This window comes from Sphaerodactylus townsendi, linkage group LG04 (genome assembly GCF_021028975.2).
Source record: "Sphaerodactylus townsendi isolate TG3544 linkage group LG04, MPM_Stown_v2.3, whole genome shotgun sequence".
Lineage (NCBI taxonomy): Eukaryota > Metazoa > Chordata > Lepidosauria > Squamata > Sphaerodactylidae > Sphaerodactylus > Sphaerodactylus townsendi.
The window spans coordinates 64168928-64188699 of NC_059428.1; the positions used below are offsets into that span (position 1 = coordinate 64168928).

At 41.1% G+C, this 19772-nt stretch overlaps 1 protein-coding gene across 3 annotated transcripts in view; it reads left to right on the top strand.

Moving 5' to 3' along the window:
* The first annotated feature begins 805 nt into the window (after positions 1-805).
* The window catches only part of BACH1 (BTB domain and CNC homolog 1), a 30178-nt gene continuing 11211 nt past the window's right edge, over positions 806-19772 (top strand). Inside the window, exons 1-2 of one of the 3 annotated variants that reach the window (XM_048494286.1) lie at positions 806-934; positions 15053-15349. In XM_048494286.1, coding sequence (XP_048350243.1) covers positions 15110-15349 — 240 coding nt within the window. In that variant the 5' untranslated portion in view covers positions 806-934; positions 15053-15109. Of the gene's footprint in view, positions 935-6438; positions 6532-9460; positions 9727-15052; positions 15350-19772 lie in introns of those variants that run through there. The other 2 variants (XM_048494289.1, XM_048494287.1) reach the window with 2 other exon arrangements.

Consider the following 19772-nt stretch of genomic DNA (forward strand, 5'->3'; position numbering starts at 1 on the left):
GCTGGGGAGCGCAGTAGTGCTTGTTCTGGGGCCCTTTTCTGTAGCTACACCCTTAGTCATTCCAGTCCCAGAGTAGTTTATTTTATTTATTGACATTCTTTATAGGCCACCTTTCTCACTTGGAATCAAGGCAGATTACACAGCTTGAGGGCCCAGGGGCTATAATTTCAGTCCCAAAACATTATGCCATCCCCAGTGACTGTCATTCAGCTCAAGGGACTGTCATTCCAGTCCTAGACAGTTATATGGACTGTCAAAAAGACAAATCAGTGGATTCTAGACCAAAGCAAGGCTGAACTCTTCCTATAAGTTTAAATGACAAAACTGAAGCTACTTTGGTCACATTATCAAAACAGAAGAGCCTCTGGAAAGGCCAATAACGTTAGCAAGAGTGAATGCAGAAGGAAAAGATGAAAACTAGCATGAGATGAATTGACTCTATAAAGGAAGCCACAACACTCAGCCTGGAAGACATGAACAAAGCTGTTAACGACTGGACGTTTTGGAAGTCATTAATTCAAAGGGTCGCCATAGGTCGCAAGCCACTTTGACGGCCCTCAGCACGCATTTCAATGGAATGCACGAAGACAATTGCTCCCATTATATCCAACGGGTTTTCAAGCAGTTCCCGTTGTTCCCAATAGCGCTCGAACGAGACTAACCTCCCAGAACTACTATCACAGCTCCCAAGTAAACAAGACGCGCATGCTTTCTGAACAAAAGCCACAAGAAGGCGGGAGGAGCTGCAGATGTCAGCTGGGACCAACGTCCAATCAGCAACGAGCGAGTGGAAAGGGCTGTAATGTTGTCACCTGACTCTGGCTGTCCAGAGAGAGAAAGAGAGACAGAGAGCCCCCGGCAGAGCTGGCACTCAGGAATAGGCATGCAGGGGCGGCTGTTGCTGGCTTGAAAGGCCTGCTGCAAGCAGAGTCGGGTGAGTAAATGGGACCTTCTCGTGAGGACCGCCGGGGGGGGGGGGGGGGCAAACAGAACGGCGCGCAGGCGCGGACCTTCCTGCAGACTCCTCCTCGTCTGTTTGTTGCGGGGGTGGGCGGGTGGGGAGAGGGAGAGACCGTGGCGAGGTCAGCCCCCGCCATGGAAGCTTCGTCTTTATTTGGCATTTGTTAGCTCTTGCCTGATGGCCGAGTTGGTAGTGCTGAAGAAGAGAAGTGGGGTGAGCAGCGAGGATGGCGCTTTCCTTAGGAAGGAGGGAGTAGTTGCCCAGCTAGGTATACCGTTTGATGTTTCTCCCCCTGACAGCCCCTTGAGTGGAATGACAGTCGCTGGGGGTGGCATAATGTTTTGGGACTGACATTATAGCCCCTGGGCCCTCAGGCTGTGTAATCTGCCTTGATTCCAAGTGAGAAAGGTGGCCTATAAAGAATGTCAATAAATAAAATAAACTACTCTGGGACTGGAATTACATACCAGGAGTGTAGCTACAGAAAAGGGCCCTCAGGACAAGCACTATTGTGCCCCTACTCCATTGCCCCAGCACAGCAGCCTTCTAAAATTCATTTACATTTTTACCAGTTTTCATGTTTTTGATCTCAGTTTTGAAGGCTGGCAAGAGGAAGTGATTCTTGTGGCTGGAAGGGAGCAGGGGTAAGCCGTCTGTTCTGGGCAGAGATCATCTCTCTTGCATCCCTGACCCACCTGTATCAAGTGCCTTGTGTTGCCACCGCAACCTGGAACAGGCAAGAAGGTTCCTTTGCCTGTAGAGTCATAAAGTATGGGGAGAGTTATAGGCTCCATAAGCAGCTAGCAAGACTGCCTAATAATCCTGCATTAAAAGCCTGTATTCCTGTAACTACAATAGTTTGCATGGTGAAATATGTTATAACTAATGTCAGACTCCTTTGAAGAAATAAAGGCTATTAAACTCAATTGAACTTAATTTTGAATGACCGTAGCTTTAAGGCTGTGATAAAAGTCCTCATAATAGAACAGCTAGATTCGAGTCCAGGAACACCATAGAAACCAACAAAATTGACACTTCCTTCATCACATACCACAAAGAGCTTTGATTATTGAAAGCTTATACCCTGTAAATTTTGTTGATCTCTAAAATTGTACTGGTCTCATAATAATAATTGTTTAGACTTGCTTATGAGTAAATGCATAAGCGTGGTGATATATCCCAAGAGTGGTGATATATCCCATTACAAGATAGCAACACAAGGTAATGTTAGACATACAGGTTCCTGGATGGGATATTCAGATTTGGAGGTGCTCTAGTGTGACAGGAAGGAACTTGGGTATGGAACAACTTGCAAAAAGTATTTGTACTAAAAAACAACCCTAGCAAGACACTGATCAGCTGATATACCTGGCAAGTAGATACATTTGATCGAAAGACCAATATTGTTTGGGAGTAATCTGGATCTGTCCATTTTTTTTGTACTTTGCGAAGATGCAGTGTAACTTTATTTGCTTCAGGTGTAGCCCACCTTTCTCATTGAGACTCAAGGTGGTTTGCATAATGTAAAAAATTTCAAGTAGTCAGCATAAGACTTCCTATAAACAATGCAAGAGAATTAAGATTATGGAATTAGAAAGCAATTCAAACAAAAACATTGCCTTAAGGTGTAACAAAGGTTGAAAACCATGCAAGGTGAGATATATGGTAAGCACTGCAATAGACTACAGTTATGTTTTCTTATTAAAAAACATCTTCCTTAGCTGTTCAGTCATTATATAGGTTTAAAAATGCCCTCATGAACATTTCTGTGTTGCACATTCTGGAAAATGATAGGAGGGTGGGAGCCTGGCTGATCTACCATGAGGTGGTAGACACAACAGAAAATTAACGTCTGTGGGCGGTTGCTGAGCTTAGCCATTTGCATGGCTTAGCTCAGATAAGTGCAGCTTGGACACCAAAGAATAATAAGAAAGGTACTCCTGCAGTTATGAGGATCCAAGGCCATGAAGGGCTTCACAGGTACCTTGATTTAAAACTTATACAGTAACCAATGGAGTGACTGTAGAATGGGTGGGATAGACATGATTGCTTAACGAGCTCCTTAGAGAAAATATGTTTTGGCGTTCTATACCAGTTGGAATTTCTGAGCTGAATTTAAGGGCAGACTCATATATATTGATTATAATAGTGTGAAATTATGATAGCATGGATCCCCTAGCCCAGGGGTCTGCAAACTGTGGCTCTCCAGATGTTTATGGACTACAATTCCCATCAGCCTGCCACTTGGCCATGCTGGCAGGGGCTGATGGAAATTGCAGTCCATGAACATCTGGAGAGCCACTTTGCAGACCCCTGCCCTAGCCAGACTGGCTGAGTCAAGGTTGAGAGAGTCATCTTATGCCTTTATTTTACCAGTAACATATCTTAAACACAACAACAGTTTTCAATATATTCCCCAAGAAACATGAAAAATTGTCAGAATAAGGTAAAACGTAAGCAATGCACTCTCTCTTGCGCATGCCTTTTTGTTTTTTATGGGGGTTTTTTGGCAGTGTGACAGATTTTTCTGGCTTAGCCATAATAGTTAAAACATATGCCAGGTACATTTTGTGCTGAGTATCATTCATTTTTTTCCCTTTTGTTTGGACATGTGTCTGTGTAAGCTGTAATCTATTCTTATTGTATCAAGGCAAATAATAACAGACTTTAAAACAAATTAAAAATAGGAAAATAATCAAAACGAAAAGAAATTTCAGCATTTGAGACCTGCCTAAGTCTGGCTTTAGTGAACTTTTATAGGCTGATGAAGATTTTTCTCTTTGTGAAGAACATAGTAGTTGGTTTTTGATATGTATTATGACAATATCGTAATTGTATATGGATATTCAGTTGTGAGTATAACTTTTATTCTTGTTTGAATTCAGCAGTGAACTTTATGGGAAGGTGGTGTAAAAATACAGTTTAAGTAAATAAAGGAGTTCAGTGTTTTCCCAACTTTGTCAATACTTGGTGTTTTTCAAGATGGTGCTTATAGAATGTCTGTAATCCTTGGTCCTAAGCAAGAATTGTGGAAATAAGGCCATTTTAAAGTGAACTTAAGCAGTGATCTACATTTATGCTCATCTTCAGCTCATTTATTGTTCTGGCAAGAATTCTTGCTCTTCTCTGGAACTTACATAAAGGAAAGTGGTTCTCCATAACATGACATAAATTATTGGTGATGGTTGTAAAATAGCAAAAAATATTTAAGGTTCAGTGTAGGAGTTCAGAGCTGGAAAGGAGAATGGGGATTCTCTTCCCCCACTCCCACCTCATCTTGGTGATGTTGAAAACAATCTCTAAAGCTCAATATTACACTTGTTGACAAGATCATACTCAAGTTCAGTAAGATGAGTGGTGAGCACAAATTTCTGCTGACAGCAAAGATCAGTTAAAATTTAAGGAGCCTTGAGTTCAAGTGACCATAAGCTACAGTCCTGTTCTCACTTATCTGGGCATGAGTCTTGTTGATTGAAGTCAGACTTATTTTTAAGTGAGCATACTCAGATTGGGTGTATCCCCCATTCCTCTCTGATATTTGAGAACAGAGCATGGGGGAACTTCTACATTGTTGTAAGAAAGCTCCCTCTGTGTTAGGGGAGATCACAGATTTGTTTTTCTGGTCCTATACAAATGTCTGGTTGGCCTGTTTCATCAGTCCTTTAGGTTTAAGGTGAAGTAGACAGGAAATTCAAAAAGTTAAGAAACAGATAGGAGTCTTGTGACCTGGTCCCATGTATGTTTTTAAACATAAAATTTGTTATAATAAATGTATCAAAGATCTTGATAAACTTGTTTGCAAGAAAATCTTGGTTAGATTGAGCTGTAGTTGGGAAATCTTCTTTAAATTCAGATAATACAAGCTCTTTGAATTAAGAACATTTGGATAATGTTAATTTAAGGATTAATTTTTGAAATTTCACCAGTGACAGTCAAAACTCACAAGAGTCTCATTTCAGTTGCATATTATTGAAGCTATCTATTTTAATAAATACCCTTTTATGTTTTTACAGCCAGGATGAAATTAATGTTCATTTAGTAATGAATGTGCTTCTATTTAATTAGAACGCTTGTTGCATCATTTGTAATACTGAGCTGTTAGTTGAGTTGAATGTGTCTCCCAGCACCAGTTTTAAGATTTTGTTTTCCAGTGTCTGGAGTGCCTTCAGAATTGTAAGACTTGGAAAGGCTTCTAAACACATCTAGTTTTGGGGAAAGATAGGAATACTTTACATTGTATCTAAATCCCTATTATTCTGGTGCCTGTCTATAAGTAGATGCAGTAATAACTAACCATCTAGATTACTCACTGGAGCCTTCCAGTGACTTTTATACAAGACTTTTATACAGTGGGGATTCAAGTGTAGTTACAAATGAATTATTATCCAAGCACCACATTTAACCAAGTGAGGGGTTATATTTTTATCCAGAAAAGTAGCAGAAATTTTAGTTGGCAGTTCTAGTACTTTCTGATGTGGCCTGTATTAACTTGTTTTATACCCTCAGAAATTTATGCAAAGTTTCTCATACTTTTTTCCCATTACTTTTAGTTCAGGAAAAAAAGGTTTAAATATCTTAAATTATCCTTGCATGTAAGATATATTAATCTATCACAGTACTGGAGTAACAGTGTAGGATTTCAATGTAAGTCATGTAAAGTTCTTTGAAGTGTATATTTGCTTCAGGATTTGTATGATGACAGCTACTTTGGGATACCAGTTGTACCTCATTTAAATTTTGGGTTTATAAAAAGCACAACATGTTAGTATTTTGATTTGTTTTCGTTTGTGTAATTTGTTTTTGTCTGTGTACACATTTAAAATATTTTCATGTTGTAAAAGATTTCCAGTAAGAAAAATTAGCTTTATTGGACAGGTCTGTTAGGCCCCTTCCGCACATGCAAAATATTGCGTTTTCAAACCACTTTCACAACTGTTTGAAAGTGGATTTTGCTGTTCCGCACAGTTTCAAAGAGCACTGAAAGCAGTTTGAAAGTGCATTATTCTGCATGTGCGGAATGAGCCTTAAATTCCTTGAGAAGAGACCCATCCTGGCTTGAATCATGAGCACAACTTTATGAACTGTAAGAATGATTCCTGTACTCTAACACCTATAATATATTTTCATGTAGTAGCTGTCTTTACCAACCTGTGTTTTGAAGATTAAAATTTATGCTGTAAATGTTTTTTCACATCTGGGCGAATAAAATGATTGTAATTGAGATATTGAATGTTTAATCAAATGCTTCTGATTTGGCTATCTTAATACAAAGAAACAAAACCCAAAACTTAGTACTTTAAAAAAAGTTAATCACTTGAAGCTAACTAGTGCAACACTAAGTGAACATTTTCCTTTTCAGTAAAATGCTGTGTCATGCCCTGTCAGTGCAACCTAATGAATCAGCAGCTCTTAACTATTGCAGGCACTCATGTGAAACATATCTTTTTCCTCCATAAAAGGAGACGTGGTTGGGGTGGGGTTAGTTATACAACTGTCATTTGAGGCTACTGCTGATTATTTATCTGAACTTCCAAGTGCAAGTTTTCTTCAACAGCAATAATTAATACAAGGTACGAAGAATATACTTTGTGAAGGATTATTACACACTTTATTTAGAAGATTAGTAAAACAAATTTCTGCGATTGATTAGTTTCATTTCATGGTGAAAGTTTAAGGAACTATTATGTCCCTGGTTGCTGTGAATTTAAGAAGGTGTAACTTTTCTAGGAATAGTACAGTTCGTGTCATAAAAATTAACTGCTGTTTTTGGCATCTTCTTTGTAATGTCTGTGGTTTGTGAGTAAGTTTATAAGCCCTTTGCATCCTGAAAGATAAAAGTTGCAGGAAATTTTGTTTCTGTGGCAATCCATGCATAATTTTATCAGGATAGCCACCTTTATTCAGCTGTCAGTGTACAGTTGTCTCGTCTGAAGTCTACCGAAGTATTTATTCCGTTGTGTATTTAATGCTTCTCTTATCTGTTTATTTAAATTGATATTTGGCAGGGGGATGCATTCCTACCTCATTGTAACTGCTCCATGCTGCAAATCAAATGCTGCTAAAAGATATATGTAACCAACCTTCTCTGTGGTACCACTGCCATCTGGGACATTCTTTCCTTGATCTTTACTTTATGGCTTCTCATGCTTTGTACATAACTAGGCTTTCCCCTGACACCCTGATCCCGTGAGAAATGGAGTCGTATCCATTATCTCATGGGGCCAGGAAGCTAGGTGGCTTTCTCTTACTATCTGCCACCGACCTTGGGGCGCCTCAGCTCCCAGGACTGTTTTTCGCAATTTCTTGGGAATTCGGGAGGGGGGACTTGCAGGGGATAAAGGGGATGGCAAAAGCCAGGTTTGTCAGAACTGGCTTTGCCAAGCTTTGGTGCTCTGACACTTTTCAATAAACTCTACTGATCAACTATACAGAGTCTGTTTATTGGCTTAAGGTTCAAGACCTCCGGGGGAGGGCAGTTTATAAATATAATAAATACAATAAATACAACAACAACAACAACAACAACAACAACAACAACAACAACAACATAATAATAATAATAATAATAATAATAATAATAATAATAATAATAATAATAATAATAATAATAATAATAATAATAATATTGCCTAGGTTATTTTGCTTTAAAAAGATGATACTGATAAGTGGAGGTATTTAGAGAGCTACGATGTGTGTAATGGATGGAACACTGGTTTCAAACCTTTTTGGTATAAAGTACCCACTAGTTCAAATTTTCATGGTGTGTCCAGTTTGATTTATTATCACATGAATTTTTGGACAGTAGGTTTTTGGCAACCATTGTTTGCATATATTTTAATTACAAAATTGCCTATAACTGCTTTGCTTAATGCACCTATTAATGTAGAATTTGTTGAAATATTATTGTATTTATGAAGTAACAGTTTTTTGTGCAAATGTAAGAACACAGTTCTCAGACTGCAAATTATGCCCAATCCTATGCATTTGCACATATAAGCAAGTCTCTGTATTAAACAGGACTTCCTCCCAGGTAAGGGTGCACAGGATTGCCTTATAAGTAAGCTCATTGAATTACCTCAGAGAAAACACACAAAGCAGTTGGGGTGGGGGCTTGGCCAGTTCCTTACCTGGGCATACAGCGGCAAAGTTCCAGCTCTTCCATCCCTCTTATATTTCTGTAAAGTAGAAATTGAGATGTTAAAACAAGAAAACAAGATTGGGATTTACCTGGGTCACTCCCTATTTAGCTGAAAGTTTCTATTCCAAACTTAAAGTTCTTTTCTTATATAATACTGTTTTAGAATTGAATTCACCCACTCACACACACCAGTATTACATTTAACTTAAGTGGCAGATTTCTCCCTTTGGGAAATGCATCAAGCACCATTTATTTTCATCTGATCATGAGCTCAGATAAATGTATTCTGTCCACAGTCACATTGAGAAACATTCTGTCTCTATCAGTGGATGGTGTGAGGGAGGGGATGAAGCTGGGACTGGAATGACAGCTCCCCAGGTGGAATGATGGCCCCTGGGAGTAGCGGAATTGTTCTGAGACTGAAATGAGAGGTCACAGAGTGGAAGGACCCTGGGAATAGCAGAGGCCTTCTGATATTGGAATTACCATCATTCTACTCTGAGGACCATCATTCCAGTTCAAGAATACTGATTCTGTTTCTAGGTACCATCAGTCCAGTCCCTGCAGACAGATGCTATTTCTAAGGACTGGAATCCACTCAGGGGCCTATCATTCGAGTCCTTCTTTGAGACCTGCCATTACAAGCCCAACACATTTTCCTTACTCCAAGGGGTCATCATTCCACTTGGTGGATGGTTCTGATATTTTGAACTCAGAGCAGTGTTCTAGACTTGAGACAATTCTCCATTTTCATTGCAACTTTCGCAATTTCAGTGGGCTAGTACAAGGCAATTGGCGTTCCTGGTTTCCATTCTATCTAATGAACATGCGAGCATCTCTCATTGTTCTCAACAGACAATCCTGTCATTCATTTTAGTATACCACTTGAAGAAATGGGCCCAGGAGATCTATATCAATTCTAGCTTCCCCAGCAATCAGAGAGTATGGCTGATTTTGCACAATGTACTTGCTGTGTGATGGTTGTGAATGTCCATCACAGCAAGATTTCTTGTATGGACCTGTTTCCTGGAGACCTGCTTTACTTTCCATTCTTTCCACAACAAATGACACCACTTTTTGCATGACTTTTAATTTTCTTTGCTGCCGGAACAGGCAGATTTGCCAACTTTGTCCCAGACATCTTCTCTCTACTCTCAGCCAGTCTTCCCACTCCCTGAGACCACTTTGCACAACTTCTCCCTGGGCCCCCATTCTAAGTGCATATATCGAGAGATGAGTATCTCTAGGAACAATATAAGCAGGATGTCTTTTTTGGCTCAACCCGACCTCCACCACTCTACTCTACTGGGAGGGCTTTTAAAACTTTATTTCAGCAAGATTCTATTTAAAACAAGCCTTTCTCTTCTCTTCTCTTCTCTCTTGTGGCAGCGAGACAGAGCGTCTGTATGGAGGAGAGAATATCGGCTCTAGTGTTGTGATGAGATTTGTCCCTTTAATGTTGTTGGTAGTCAGATTTAAGAGAACTGGGAGAACCATGAACCTAGCACAGTTCAGCAGTTAACAGTTCAGCAGCTGTGCTGCAGGTTCTGGGCTGCCTCCTCACGTGAAAACAGAGAAACACCAGGAGACCCTACTAAAGCCCCACTGCACAACTAAGAGGCCTAAGGTAAGTATAATGTATAATGGGCCAAGTCAAGGGTACAATGGTCATGAAGTTTCTCCTCTCTGGACTGCCAGCGTAGAATAATCTCTGCCGTATTGCTTATGATTCCCCTTTCCATCACTGTTCCAACAAAATGAAAACAAGACAGGGATCCAAGAATCTTATGGGGAGGAACACAGGACTCCAGGATGAGCTAAGAAAAAAAGAAATGTTCAAGGAAAAAGAGGGAAGGACATACCTCTGAAGAAAAGTATAAGGGCAGCTTGGCACTGTAGATTAGTTATCAGAGAGGCCAAATCTCAGTGTTAGCTGAAAGTGACAAGGGAGGCGTGTTGCAGCAAGAAAAATTTCAGATACATGAGGAGCAAAAAAAAAGTAAAAGGCGATAGAGAAACTCTGACAGAGAATAGAGAGAAAGCAGAAAGACTCAATGCCTAATTTGTCTCAGGCTCATGTAGAGATGGTAGCAGGTAAGACCTCTTGAAGGATGAAAGATGTGCCACAAGACTGAAGGGGGTCTAGTGTTATCTCAGTCTTCAAAAAAGGAGAAATTACCCAGGAAACTATAGGCCAGTCAGTCAGACCTCTGTCCCAAGGAAGACACTAAAGCAGGTTTTAAAGGGGTCAATCTGCGAGCATCTGAAGGACAACTTGGTGATCCAGAAAAGTCAGCATGGACTTGTCCCTATCAGGTCCTGCCACACCAATCTTGTTTCCTCAAGTGAAGAGCTTACTGACTTGTGGGAACACCATTGATGTTGCTTACCTTGATTTCAGTAATGCCTTGGACAGGGCTTCCCATGATGTTCTGATAAGTAAACAAAATAACTGTATACTGGACTTTAGGTGGATAGGAAATTTTTGGAGAATCGCACCCAGAGGGTACTTATCAATGTCATTCCATCTGATTGGAGAGAGAGGTGTCCAGTGGGGTGCCACAGGGCTTGGTTCTGGGCCCAATACTTTTCTATATTTTTATAAATGGTCTGAATAGGGAGTGGAGAGACTACTCATTAAATTTATAAATAACACCAAATTGGGAGTAGTAGTAAACAACTCAGATGATATAGGTCAAATTCAGTGAGATCTGAATACACTGGGAAAGTGGATGGATGTGAAGAAGATGCAGTTCAACAAGAATAAATGCAGAATTCTACATTTGGGTAGCAAAATTTTTTGCTACATTTGGGTAGCAAAAATGAAAAGCATACATATTGAAAGGGGGACGGACACACTTCTGGGCAGCAGTGTGTTTGTGAATTGGATCTTAGAGTACGTGTGGACCGTAAACTAAATATGAGCAGCCAGTATAATGCAGATGCAAAAAAGTGAATTCGGGCGTTTTCTCCACAGTGAAAATATCTCAGGGGAAAACTGGGATTATACATACCGGGATGTTTCCATCTCAGTTCCTCCCTCTGCACAGCAGCCTATCAGCATGTTCAGGCCGGGAGGAAGAACTCCAGGTGATTACGCACGGCCCCCAGTTGAGTTTCATTTTCCTTGCCCGCATTGCCACACATGCGCGAACTGTCCCGTTTTTCCGTCGTTCTGATTGGCTGTAGCTGGCCATAAACTGGTCCATCTCCCACAGTGTTTGCATGGGAATGGGATTGGCATGGTTTTTTAAAAAAGAAACTTCAATTACATTGTTTTTTGAAAGGCGCGGGATAAGGGAAATCTCATGGAGCAGGCCCGAGTTACACCCAGAAGCCATGAGGAAATCATGGCCGAACCTGGATGGTTCACTTCCTTATCCCAGGATATATTGGCTATGGGGAAAATGCCTCGGTTGGGGCGGGACAAGGTGTATCAACAGAACTCTAGTTGTTGTTTTTCTGAATTTTTGTTTGGCTGCTGGATTAGCAGGGATGAGCCTCTTGGTTTTCTTAGTTTTTATTCTGTCTTTCCACTACAACCTAGAAATTGGAACAAATACACTTAAACTAAGATGCCTTCCACTTGCTTCTTCAGTAGGTTTGTTTGTTGAAGGTTCAAGTTACATTTGAACAACCGAAACTAAGATTGTCACCAATCCATTTATTTAGGTTCCTATTTTGAAGCTTGCTACCAAAAGAAGCTTGACTGCACTGTAATGTTATCTTTTAGTTGGTTATTTACTGTACAAGAGAGACTCACTGAAGTGACTGTTTGCAGTTATATTGAGTAGGCTAACCACAACCATTTCCATTAGAACCGTGTTCATTATGGAGCACATCATAACTCACAGTCTTAGCTGCCTTTGGGAAAGAATTCTGTTTATGATGTGATTGTGCCTTTCTGCTGTGGGGCAGAGCTGGACTTGGAACATTCCTTTCCCTTCTCTGCCATTGTCCCCTTAAGTTGCTGCATATCTTCATTAGTGATTAGAAAACGGCTAGAATATACAGTAAACAGTTTTAAGAACTGGATTACAAAACGAGAAAACAAAAAATAAAAACAGAATAATACATAGAACAAACAGTATAGTAAAATTTTCTTTAATACCAAAAATTATTATTCTGTGCAGTGATTGGAACACAGTAAATTCCTTAAATTGGGGATATTAGAGACTCTGATAGGTTTTAGAGATGTAAGAAGCCAAGAGCAAACTTGACACATATAACAGTGTGTGTCCAATTATGCCATTTTGGTTGGAAATTAATGTACACATAATTTTTACTCTGGTGTGTTCACAGGTGCTTCATCCATTTACTTCACTAGTGGAGTACTTCCCTTCTTCCTGGAAATAACAAAGGCTGTAGATCATATGTGCCTTGGTAATAGCTGTGAAGGTCAGGGTCTTAAAAATGATGTTGAATCAGACGTAGTATGATGTAAAGCATAACCAATCTCTATCTCAACCCTCCATTTAACAGACTTAACCCAAGTGATTTCTGTTTAGGACTTACAAAAGAAACTGAAAAATAATGGTAACTTTTATTTATTTCCGGGGATAAGGGGAATAAGGTGGTAACACAGTCTTGCTGAGGCCATTCATTTCTGAAGTTACAGTTGATAATTTAGTATAGAGAGCAGTTAGCTGCCAAGTTTATATTCTTAAGGTGAATATTAACCTCCTCAGAAACCACAAATCTTACACAATCTTTTACAAATCTTACACTGCTGCAAAGTTGAGCTGCCGTCCAGTTGGGATGTTCTTGGGGTGCAGCTGATGCTAGTCAAGTTCTATCAGGTTTGTATCAGCACAGGGCTTGGACTTACACCACCCTTTTGGAGGGTTTTTCAGCAGTGGGGGGTGGTTTTGCTTTTTCTATCTCGCTGCACTGCCAAAAAACTTTCTGGAGGTGGTGGGACAGTGCGGCAGCGGTGGCGCCCCTGGCCACTATGGCTATGGATTGAGCTGTCTGTGCAGGTCAAAACCAGCACCACAAATTATGTCTACAAAGTAAAGAGAAGCCAGTGTTAGATATTCAAGGCCTTGTGTTCTTTGTGACCTGCTATAAGGTAATGAGCTGCTTTCAGCTTTATTATATAATGCTTTCAAACACTATTTCCTTGTCACAGGCTTATTTGAGTAATGTAGTCATGAAGCCAGAAAGTTTTAAAGGGCTGTCATCAGCCCTAAATTGGCAGTTCATTATCATTATACTGTGGGGTAGAATTGGCGAACAATCCTTTTACCATCAACCTGGGATAAAAATTCTGTTCCTATATTGATTTAATTTAGAATATGTATATTTTGCCTTTCCTGAAATCTGCTCGTAGCAATTTCTTAAAACCTAATATCCTAAGCTGGTAAAAAAACCTAGTATCTGTAAAAACATTTATACCAATGAATTTGGCATGAGTTATTCCGTGAACTAAATACAAACTCTATATGCAGTATAGGGAGAAGAACCTTTTTGTGGCTTAAAGCTTCCTTTTTTTCAGTTTCTGTTTGGTGTATCCTGCTTATTTTTTCTTTTTTTTTACACATTCTTTGCTGACTTTACTTAGATTACTATGAAGAGTGTTATGTTAAATTTTATTCAGAATTATTTAAAAAAATTTGTGTAAACATTATTTTAAGAGTATATTAGCATAATATATCAATCTCTTCCTAAATTGCACACTAAACAGTTGGGGGGGGGCACAGAAGAGAGCTCCTCTTGTCAGATAACACATTAGATATTGATTGTTGAAGATTTCATTTTGTTTACAAAAAATTAATTTCTTCTCTCTTTTACATCTTGGACAGTTAGTTTGACCAGTACGAACATTTCTTTTTGCCCTATCCATCCAATCTTGTTTTTTTAGGAAATAGCCTTGATTTCTAAACTGTGGCAAATGTTAGTCTTGTAGTGATTATCAGATAAAGACCAAGAAGTTTAATACTCACTTGGAACTGAAATGAGGTAGTTTAAGAAGAAGGTAATTCATTGTGTTTTGTAAATGAACATGAAATACTAATGACAGCAGCTTCGTCTTCATTCCATAAAACCTTTTGGCTGTTATGCACTTCCACCACATTTTTATAAGCAGGGGCTCAGCTTCATAAAACAGTGCCTGGAACTCACACTGGGTGCCATGGGCCCTCCTCACAGCTGTGCCCTGCCTCTGATCTCCACATGGATATCAGGAACGGCAAGCACCAGTTGATCCTGGCCTCAATGAGACTTCCAGCCTGTTTGATCCTGGCCTGTAGGCTTCCAGTCAGCAGGCCAGAGCTCTATGGAAGCATCAGTGAGGCCAGGATCAGACTGAGCACCAATGGCTGACCAACTCTAGCTTTATATTTTTGAGGCTCCACCTGACCAGAGGAGGAGCTTGGGAATGGAGCCTACAGTATGAAGTTAGAGCAGACAGCTTCTGGTTCTCAGTCTGATACTGGCCTCAGAGAGGCTTGTTTCCAATTGGAGCTAATAGGAGATGGGAGCTACACCATTGAGGGTCCATAACTTTGGACTCCCTGAACCAAACTTTACCAAACCTGGGTGGTATCATCAGGAGAGTCTCATAAAGATATTCTGAATTTTTGGTGCTGCTAGCCTAAAAACTGCATTCCCTGCAGGCCAAAACCCTAAAAAACATTAAAAAATACAAAAAACACAAACGAACATGGGGGGGGGGGGGCGTGCAAAACTCCAGTTTTTAACCGGGCTCCATTTTCCCTAGCTACGCCTATGTCTGTGAGCCAAGATGCTCTCTGAAACCAGAAATGTCTGGTCACTGAAGGTGATCTCTGATGCAGCTTTCAATAACCTCTGCTGCTCCTTTGAATATATTTTAAAACAGGCTATAAAACATCTCTCAGTGGCTGAAAGCAACACATATCTTCTGTCAATATTTTGTTGCAGATTCTTTGTAGTGTGTTTTTAATTTTGTTTTTGCTTGCATTTAACTTCAGGTCTGAAGAACAGAACATGCTTTTCTCTGAGACTTTCACCAATATTTGTGATACAGCATGCCTTTAAGTGAAAGGAATACTGTTGTTTTTGCATATGAGTCTTCAGTACACAGTTTCAATGTTCTGCTCAGTCTCAATGAGCAGAGAAAACAAGATCTTTTTTGTGATGTTACCATCTTAGTGGAAGATCAGCGATTTCGGGTTCATCGCTCTGTGCTTGCTGCGTGTAGCAGCTATTTCCGTTCAAGAATTGTGGGTCAGGTGGAACCTGATCTTATCATAACTTTACCTGAAGAGGTAAGTGCCACTGTGGTTTATACATTTTTCATATAGTTCATCATTTGTACAGTACTTGAAATCCTTATTCAAGTTTACTGTGGTTTATTGTTAGCTCTTTAATAGCAGAACCACTGGAACCAGCAGAGAGGAGTAGCAGCAGAAGAGACTTGGCCAGGAAGAGCAGAGTGACCTGCTGGTGTTCATTTTGGAGGGCTTTTCTCAAAGCCACAGCTTTTAAAACAGTGTTATTTTAACAGGGGTTATCTCTTTTTCTCCTTGTAAGGCTGCTGAATCTGGAAGGTGGGGCTTAACAGGGGTTAACAGAGTTCATCTCTTGTTCCTCTTTGTCCTAAGAGGTGGGGCTTTTGTCCTGAGAGGTGGGGCTTTAATTCAGTCTCTGGAACCAGCAGCGCGCGCCTGGCGGCGCGCGCAATTTTAATTTAATTTTTTTGTTTTTTATATTAATAAGGACATATTTGACAGATAGTACGTGCAGATAGCTCCAGGGGGGCAGTGACTAAAAGCTTAATATCTAAATATCTAAACAAATCAGATATGAAGGCAGAAAGCCAGCAGGGGGATGGGGGCTTTCCAGTGTTTTGCTCTGAGTGTCACATGTATGATTATTGTCATGCCCCACAGAGCCTTTGTTTATTCCCCCTTTAGTTTCCCCACAGTTAGTATGGGTTTAGCTATGTTTTGTACAGTATTCAGTGGGAGGGAACCGAATTTAGTTCTGTCCCTTTAAGAAGCCCTAGGGCTGGTGTTCTACGGCAGTTATTACCCAGCAACCTGTCTGATTTGGCAGTTGGGGGCCAACGGAAGCTGGGTGACTGCAGCAGTTGGGGGCCAACGGAAGCTGGGTGACAGCAGCAGTTAGGTGCCAACGGAAGCTGGGTGACAGCAACAAGTTAGACAGTCCAAGATGTTTTAGACTCTCAGTATTTAACAGTCCAAGATGTTATAGACTCTCAGTATTTAAGTTAAACAGTCAAAGATTTTATAGATTCACAGTATAGATGTTATAGTCTCACAGTGTTTACAATAAATTCCAGACTCCAGAAAGTTTCTGCAACAAAGTAACCTTTATTTAGTTAGACCCGGGAGGAGTCAGGGTCTGTCAACATTGTTACAATTAAAGCTTTAAGTATTGAACTGTTAACTGAATCAGTGAGTCTTACATTCTGCTTTGGCCGGGTGCAGGCACCTAAACAACCACCTGGGGAGCAGAACAATTATCTGCCACTAGGACAGAAGTCGTGGGTGTGCCCTCGCTGCAATGAGCTCCTGGCACTCAAGGAACGTGTGCGTTCTCTTGAAGCCAAGGTGGCAAACCTGGAGAAGCTGAAAGAGGGAGAGAGGGTGACAGACGAGGCTTTCAGGGACCTAACAGCTGGGTCCCACTCCCAAGGTGACATCTCTTCAGATGTCATGGAGAATGAAGGCCTTGGGGATGGAGGGTGCCAGTCTGAGGTGGGGGAAGATGCTCCCTTAGATGGGATCCCTTCCTTAACTGGTGATCAGCTATCCTCTCGCACTGAGGATACCCCTCGGGGAGGTGGGGGGCTCCTTGTAGTGGGTGATTCGATCATTAGAAATGTAGAGAGTTGGGTTTGTGAGAGGCGTGATGACCGCATGGTGACTTGCCTGCCTGGTGCGAAGGTTGCGGATGTCACGCTTCGACTAGATAGGCTTTTAGACAGTGCTGGGGTGGAGTCAGCAGTTGTGGTCCACATTGGCACCAACGACATTGGGAAATGTAGCCGGGAGGTTCTGGAAGCTAAATTTAGGCTGCTAGGAAACAGGTTGGAGTCCAGGACCTCCAAGGTGGCATTCTCAGAAATGCTACCCGTTCCACGCCAAGCAGAGGCTTAGCTAGGCAAGCGGAGATACAGGGTCTCAATGCGTGGATGAGAAGGGGGTGTAAGGCAGAGGGTTTCAGATTTGTCAGGAACTGGGGAACCTTTTGGGACAAGGTAGGCCTGTACAAACGGGACGGGCTTCATCTTAACCAAAGAGGAACCAGGCTGCTGGCGCTCAACATTAAAAAAGGTGGCAGAACAGCCTTTAAACTGATCACTTGGGGAAAGCCGACACGAGCTGAGCTCACTTCGGTTCTTATTACATTATCTATGGGGATGCAGACAGAGAGGGAGGTTTTTCTAAATCAACCACATACAAGCGAGGAACATAGCAATGTGCATGTGACAAGGGATAGTGTCTACAAAAGACTTGAGGGTAAAGCACATAAATCCCAGGTTAAAGGACAGAGATAGGGTATACAGGTGTCTCTATGCTAATAGTAGAAGGATTCGACCTAAAATGGGGGAGCTAGAGTACAGAGTTTTGAAGGAGGACTTTGATATAGTGGGCATTACAGAGACATGGTGGAATGAGGAGAACCAGTGGGATGCTGTTATACCAGGCTACAGGCTCTATAGGAAGGATAGGATAGGGTGCATGGGGGTGGAGTTGCCCTTTACATCAAAGAGAGCATAGTATCACATAAAATAGACAATGCAAGGGGAGCTGGTTCCCCTACAGAATCACTGTGGATATCAATACCAGGTGTGAAGGACAGTTTAATATTAGGAATATATTATCGTCCCCCTGACCAAAGTGCACAAGAGGATTCTGAGATGGAAAAAGAAATTAGAGAGGCCAACAAAAACAAAAAATGTAGTGGTAATGGGTGATTTTAACTATCCCCATATAAACTGGAAAAATGCATGTTCAGGTCATAGTAAGGAGAGAGAGCATTCCTGGATATGCTAAATGACTGTGGCTTAGAGCAGATGGTTGTGGAACCAACCAGGGGAGAGGTGATCCTAGATCTAATTCTATGTGGGACCCAGGACCTGGTGCAGGAAGTCAGTGTTGTTGAGCCAATAGGGAACAGCAACCACAATGCTGTCAGATTCAGTATCTCAGCATGCTTAACAAGTGGCAACTACTAATGTAGTTACATTCACCTTCAGAAAGGGAAATTTCAAAGATGAGGGGGATAGTGCGAGGAAGATGAAAGGGAAAATCAAGAGAGTCAAAACTGTCCAGGATGCTTGGAGGTTATTTAAAAACACAGTAATAAAAGCTCAGCTGGAAATGTGTTCCACAGGTTAGAAAAGGCAGCACCCAGTCCAAAAAAGAAAGCCACCATGGTTAATAAGAGATGTTGAGGAAATTATAAGAAAAAAAGAAAATGTCTTTTAGAAAATGGAAGTCCAGTTTGGCTGATGAAGAATATGAGAGGGAACACAAATGGTGGCAGGAGAGAAGCAAGTTAGCTATAAGGGAGGCAAAAAAGGATTATGAGGAACACATGGCTATGAACATCAAGACCAGCAACAAACAGTTCTTCAAGTACATCAAAAGCAGGAAGCCAGCAAGGGAAGCGGTAGGCCCAAGAGATGACAAAGGAACAAAGGGTGTGCTAAAAGATGGCAGGGAGATTGCAGAGAAGCTGAATGAATTCTTTGCATCTGTCTTCACCCAAGAGGAGGTGAGGACAATTCCTGCACCTGAACCAAGCTTCTTAGGAGGCGAATCCGAGGAACTAGCTAAGATAGTGGTAGACAAGGAAGAAGTTCTGGCAGCCATTGATAAACTAAATGCTACCAAATCCCCTGGCCCAGATTGCATTCACCCAAGAGTTCTTAAAGAGCTCAAGCATGAAATTGTTGATCTTCTCACTTTAATATGCAACTTATCCCTGAAATCAGGCTCCATCCCTGAAGACTGGAAGATGGCCAATGTCACACCAATCTTTAAGAAAGGATCTAGGGGGGACCCGGGAAATTACAGGCCAGTCAGTTTAACATCTGTTCCTGGTAAATTAGTAGAATCTATCATTAAAGATAAAATTATAAAACATGTAGAAAAGCAAGACCTGCTGAGAAAGAGTCAGCATGGCTTTTGCAGAGGCAAATCCTGTCTTACAAACTTACTAGAGTTCTTTGGGGGTGTAAACAGGCATGTGGACAGGGGTGAACCAGTGGACATTGTCTACTTGGATTTCCAAAAGGCTTTTGACAAAGTTCCTCACCAGAGACTGTTGAGAAAACTCAGCAATGAAGGAATAAGAGGGGAAGTCCTCCTATGGATTAAAAACTGGTTGAGAAACAGGAAACAAAGAGTGGGTGTAAATGGGAAGTTCTCACAATGGAGAGATGTGGGGAGTGGTGTCCCCCAAGGATCCGTTTTGGGACCAGTGCTCTTTAACCTATTCATAAATGACCTGGAAGTAGGGGTGGGTAGCGTGGTGGCCAAGTTTGCAGATGATACCAAATTATGTAGGGTGGTGAGAACCACAAAGGATTGCGAAGAGCTCCAAGCGGACCTTGATAAATTAGATGAGTGGGCTCAGAAATGGCAAATGCAGTTCAATGTAGCAAAATGTAAAGTGATGCACATTGGGGCAAAAAATCCAAACTTCACATACACG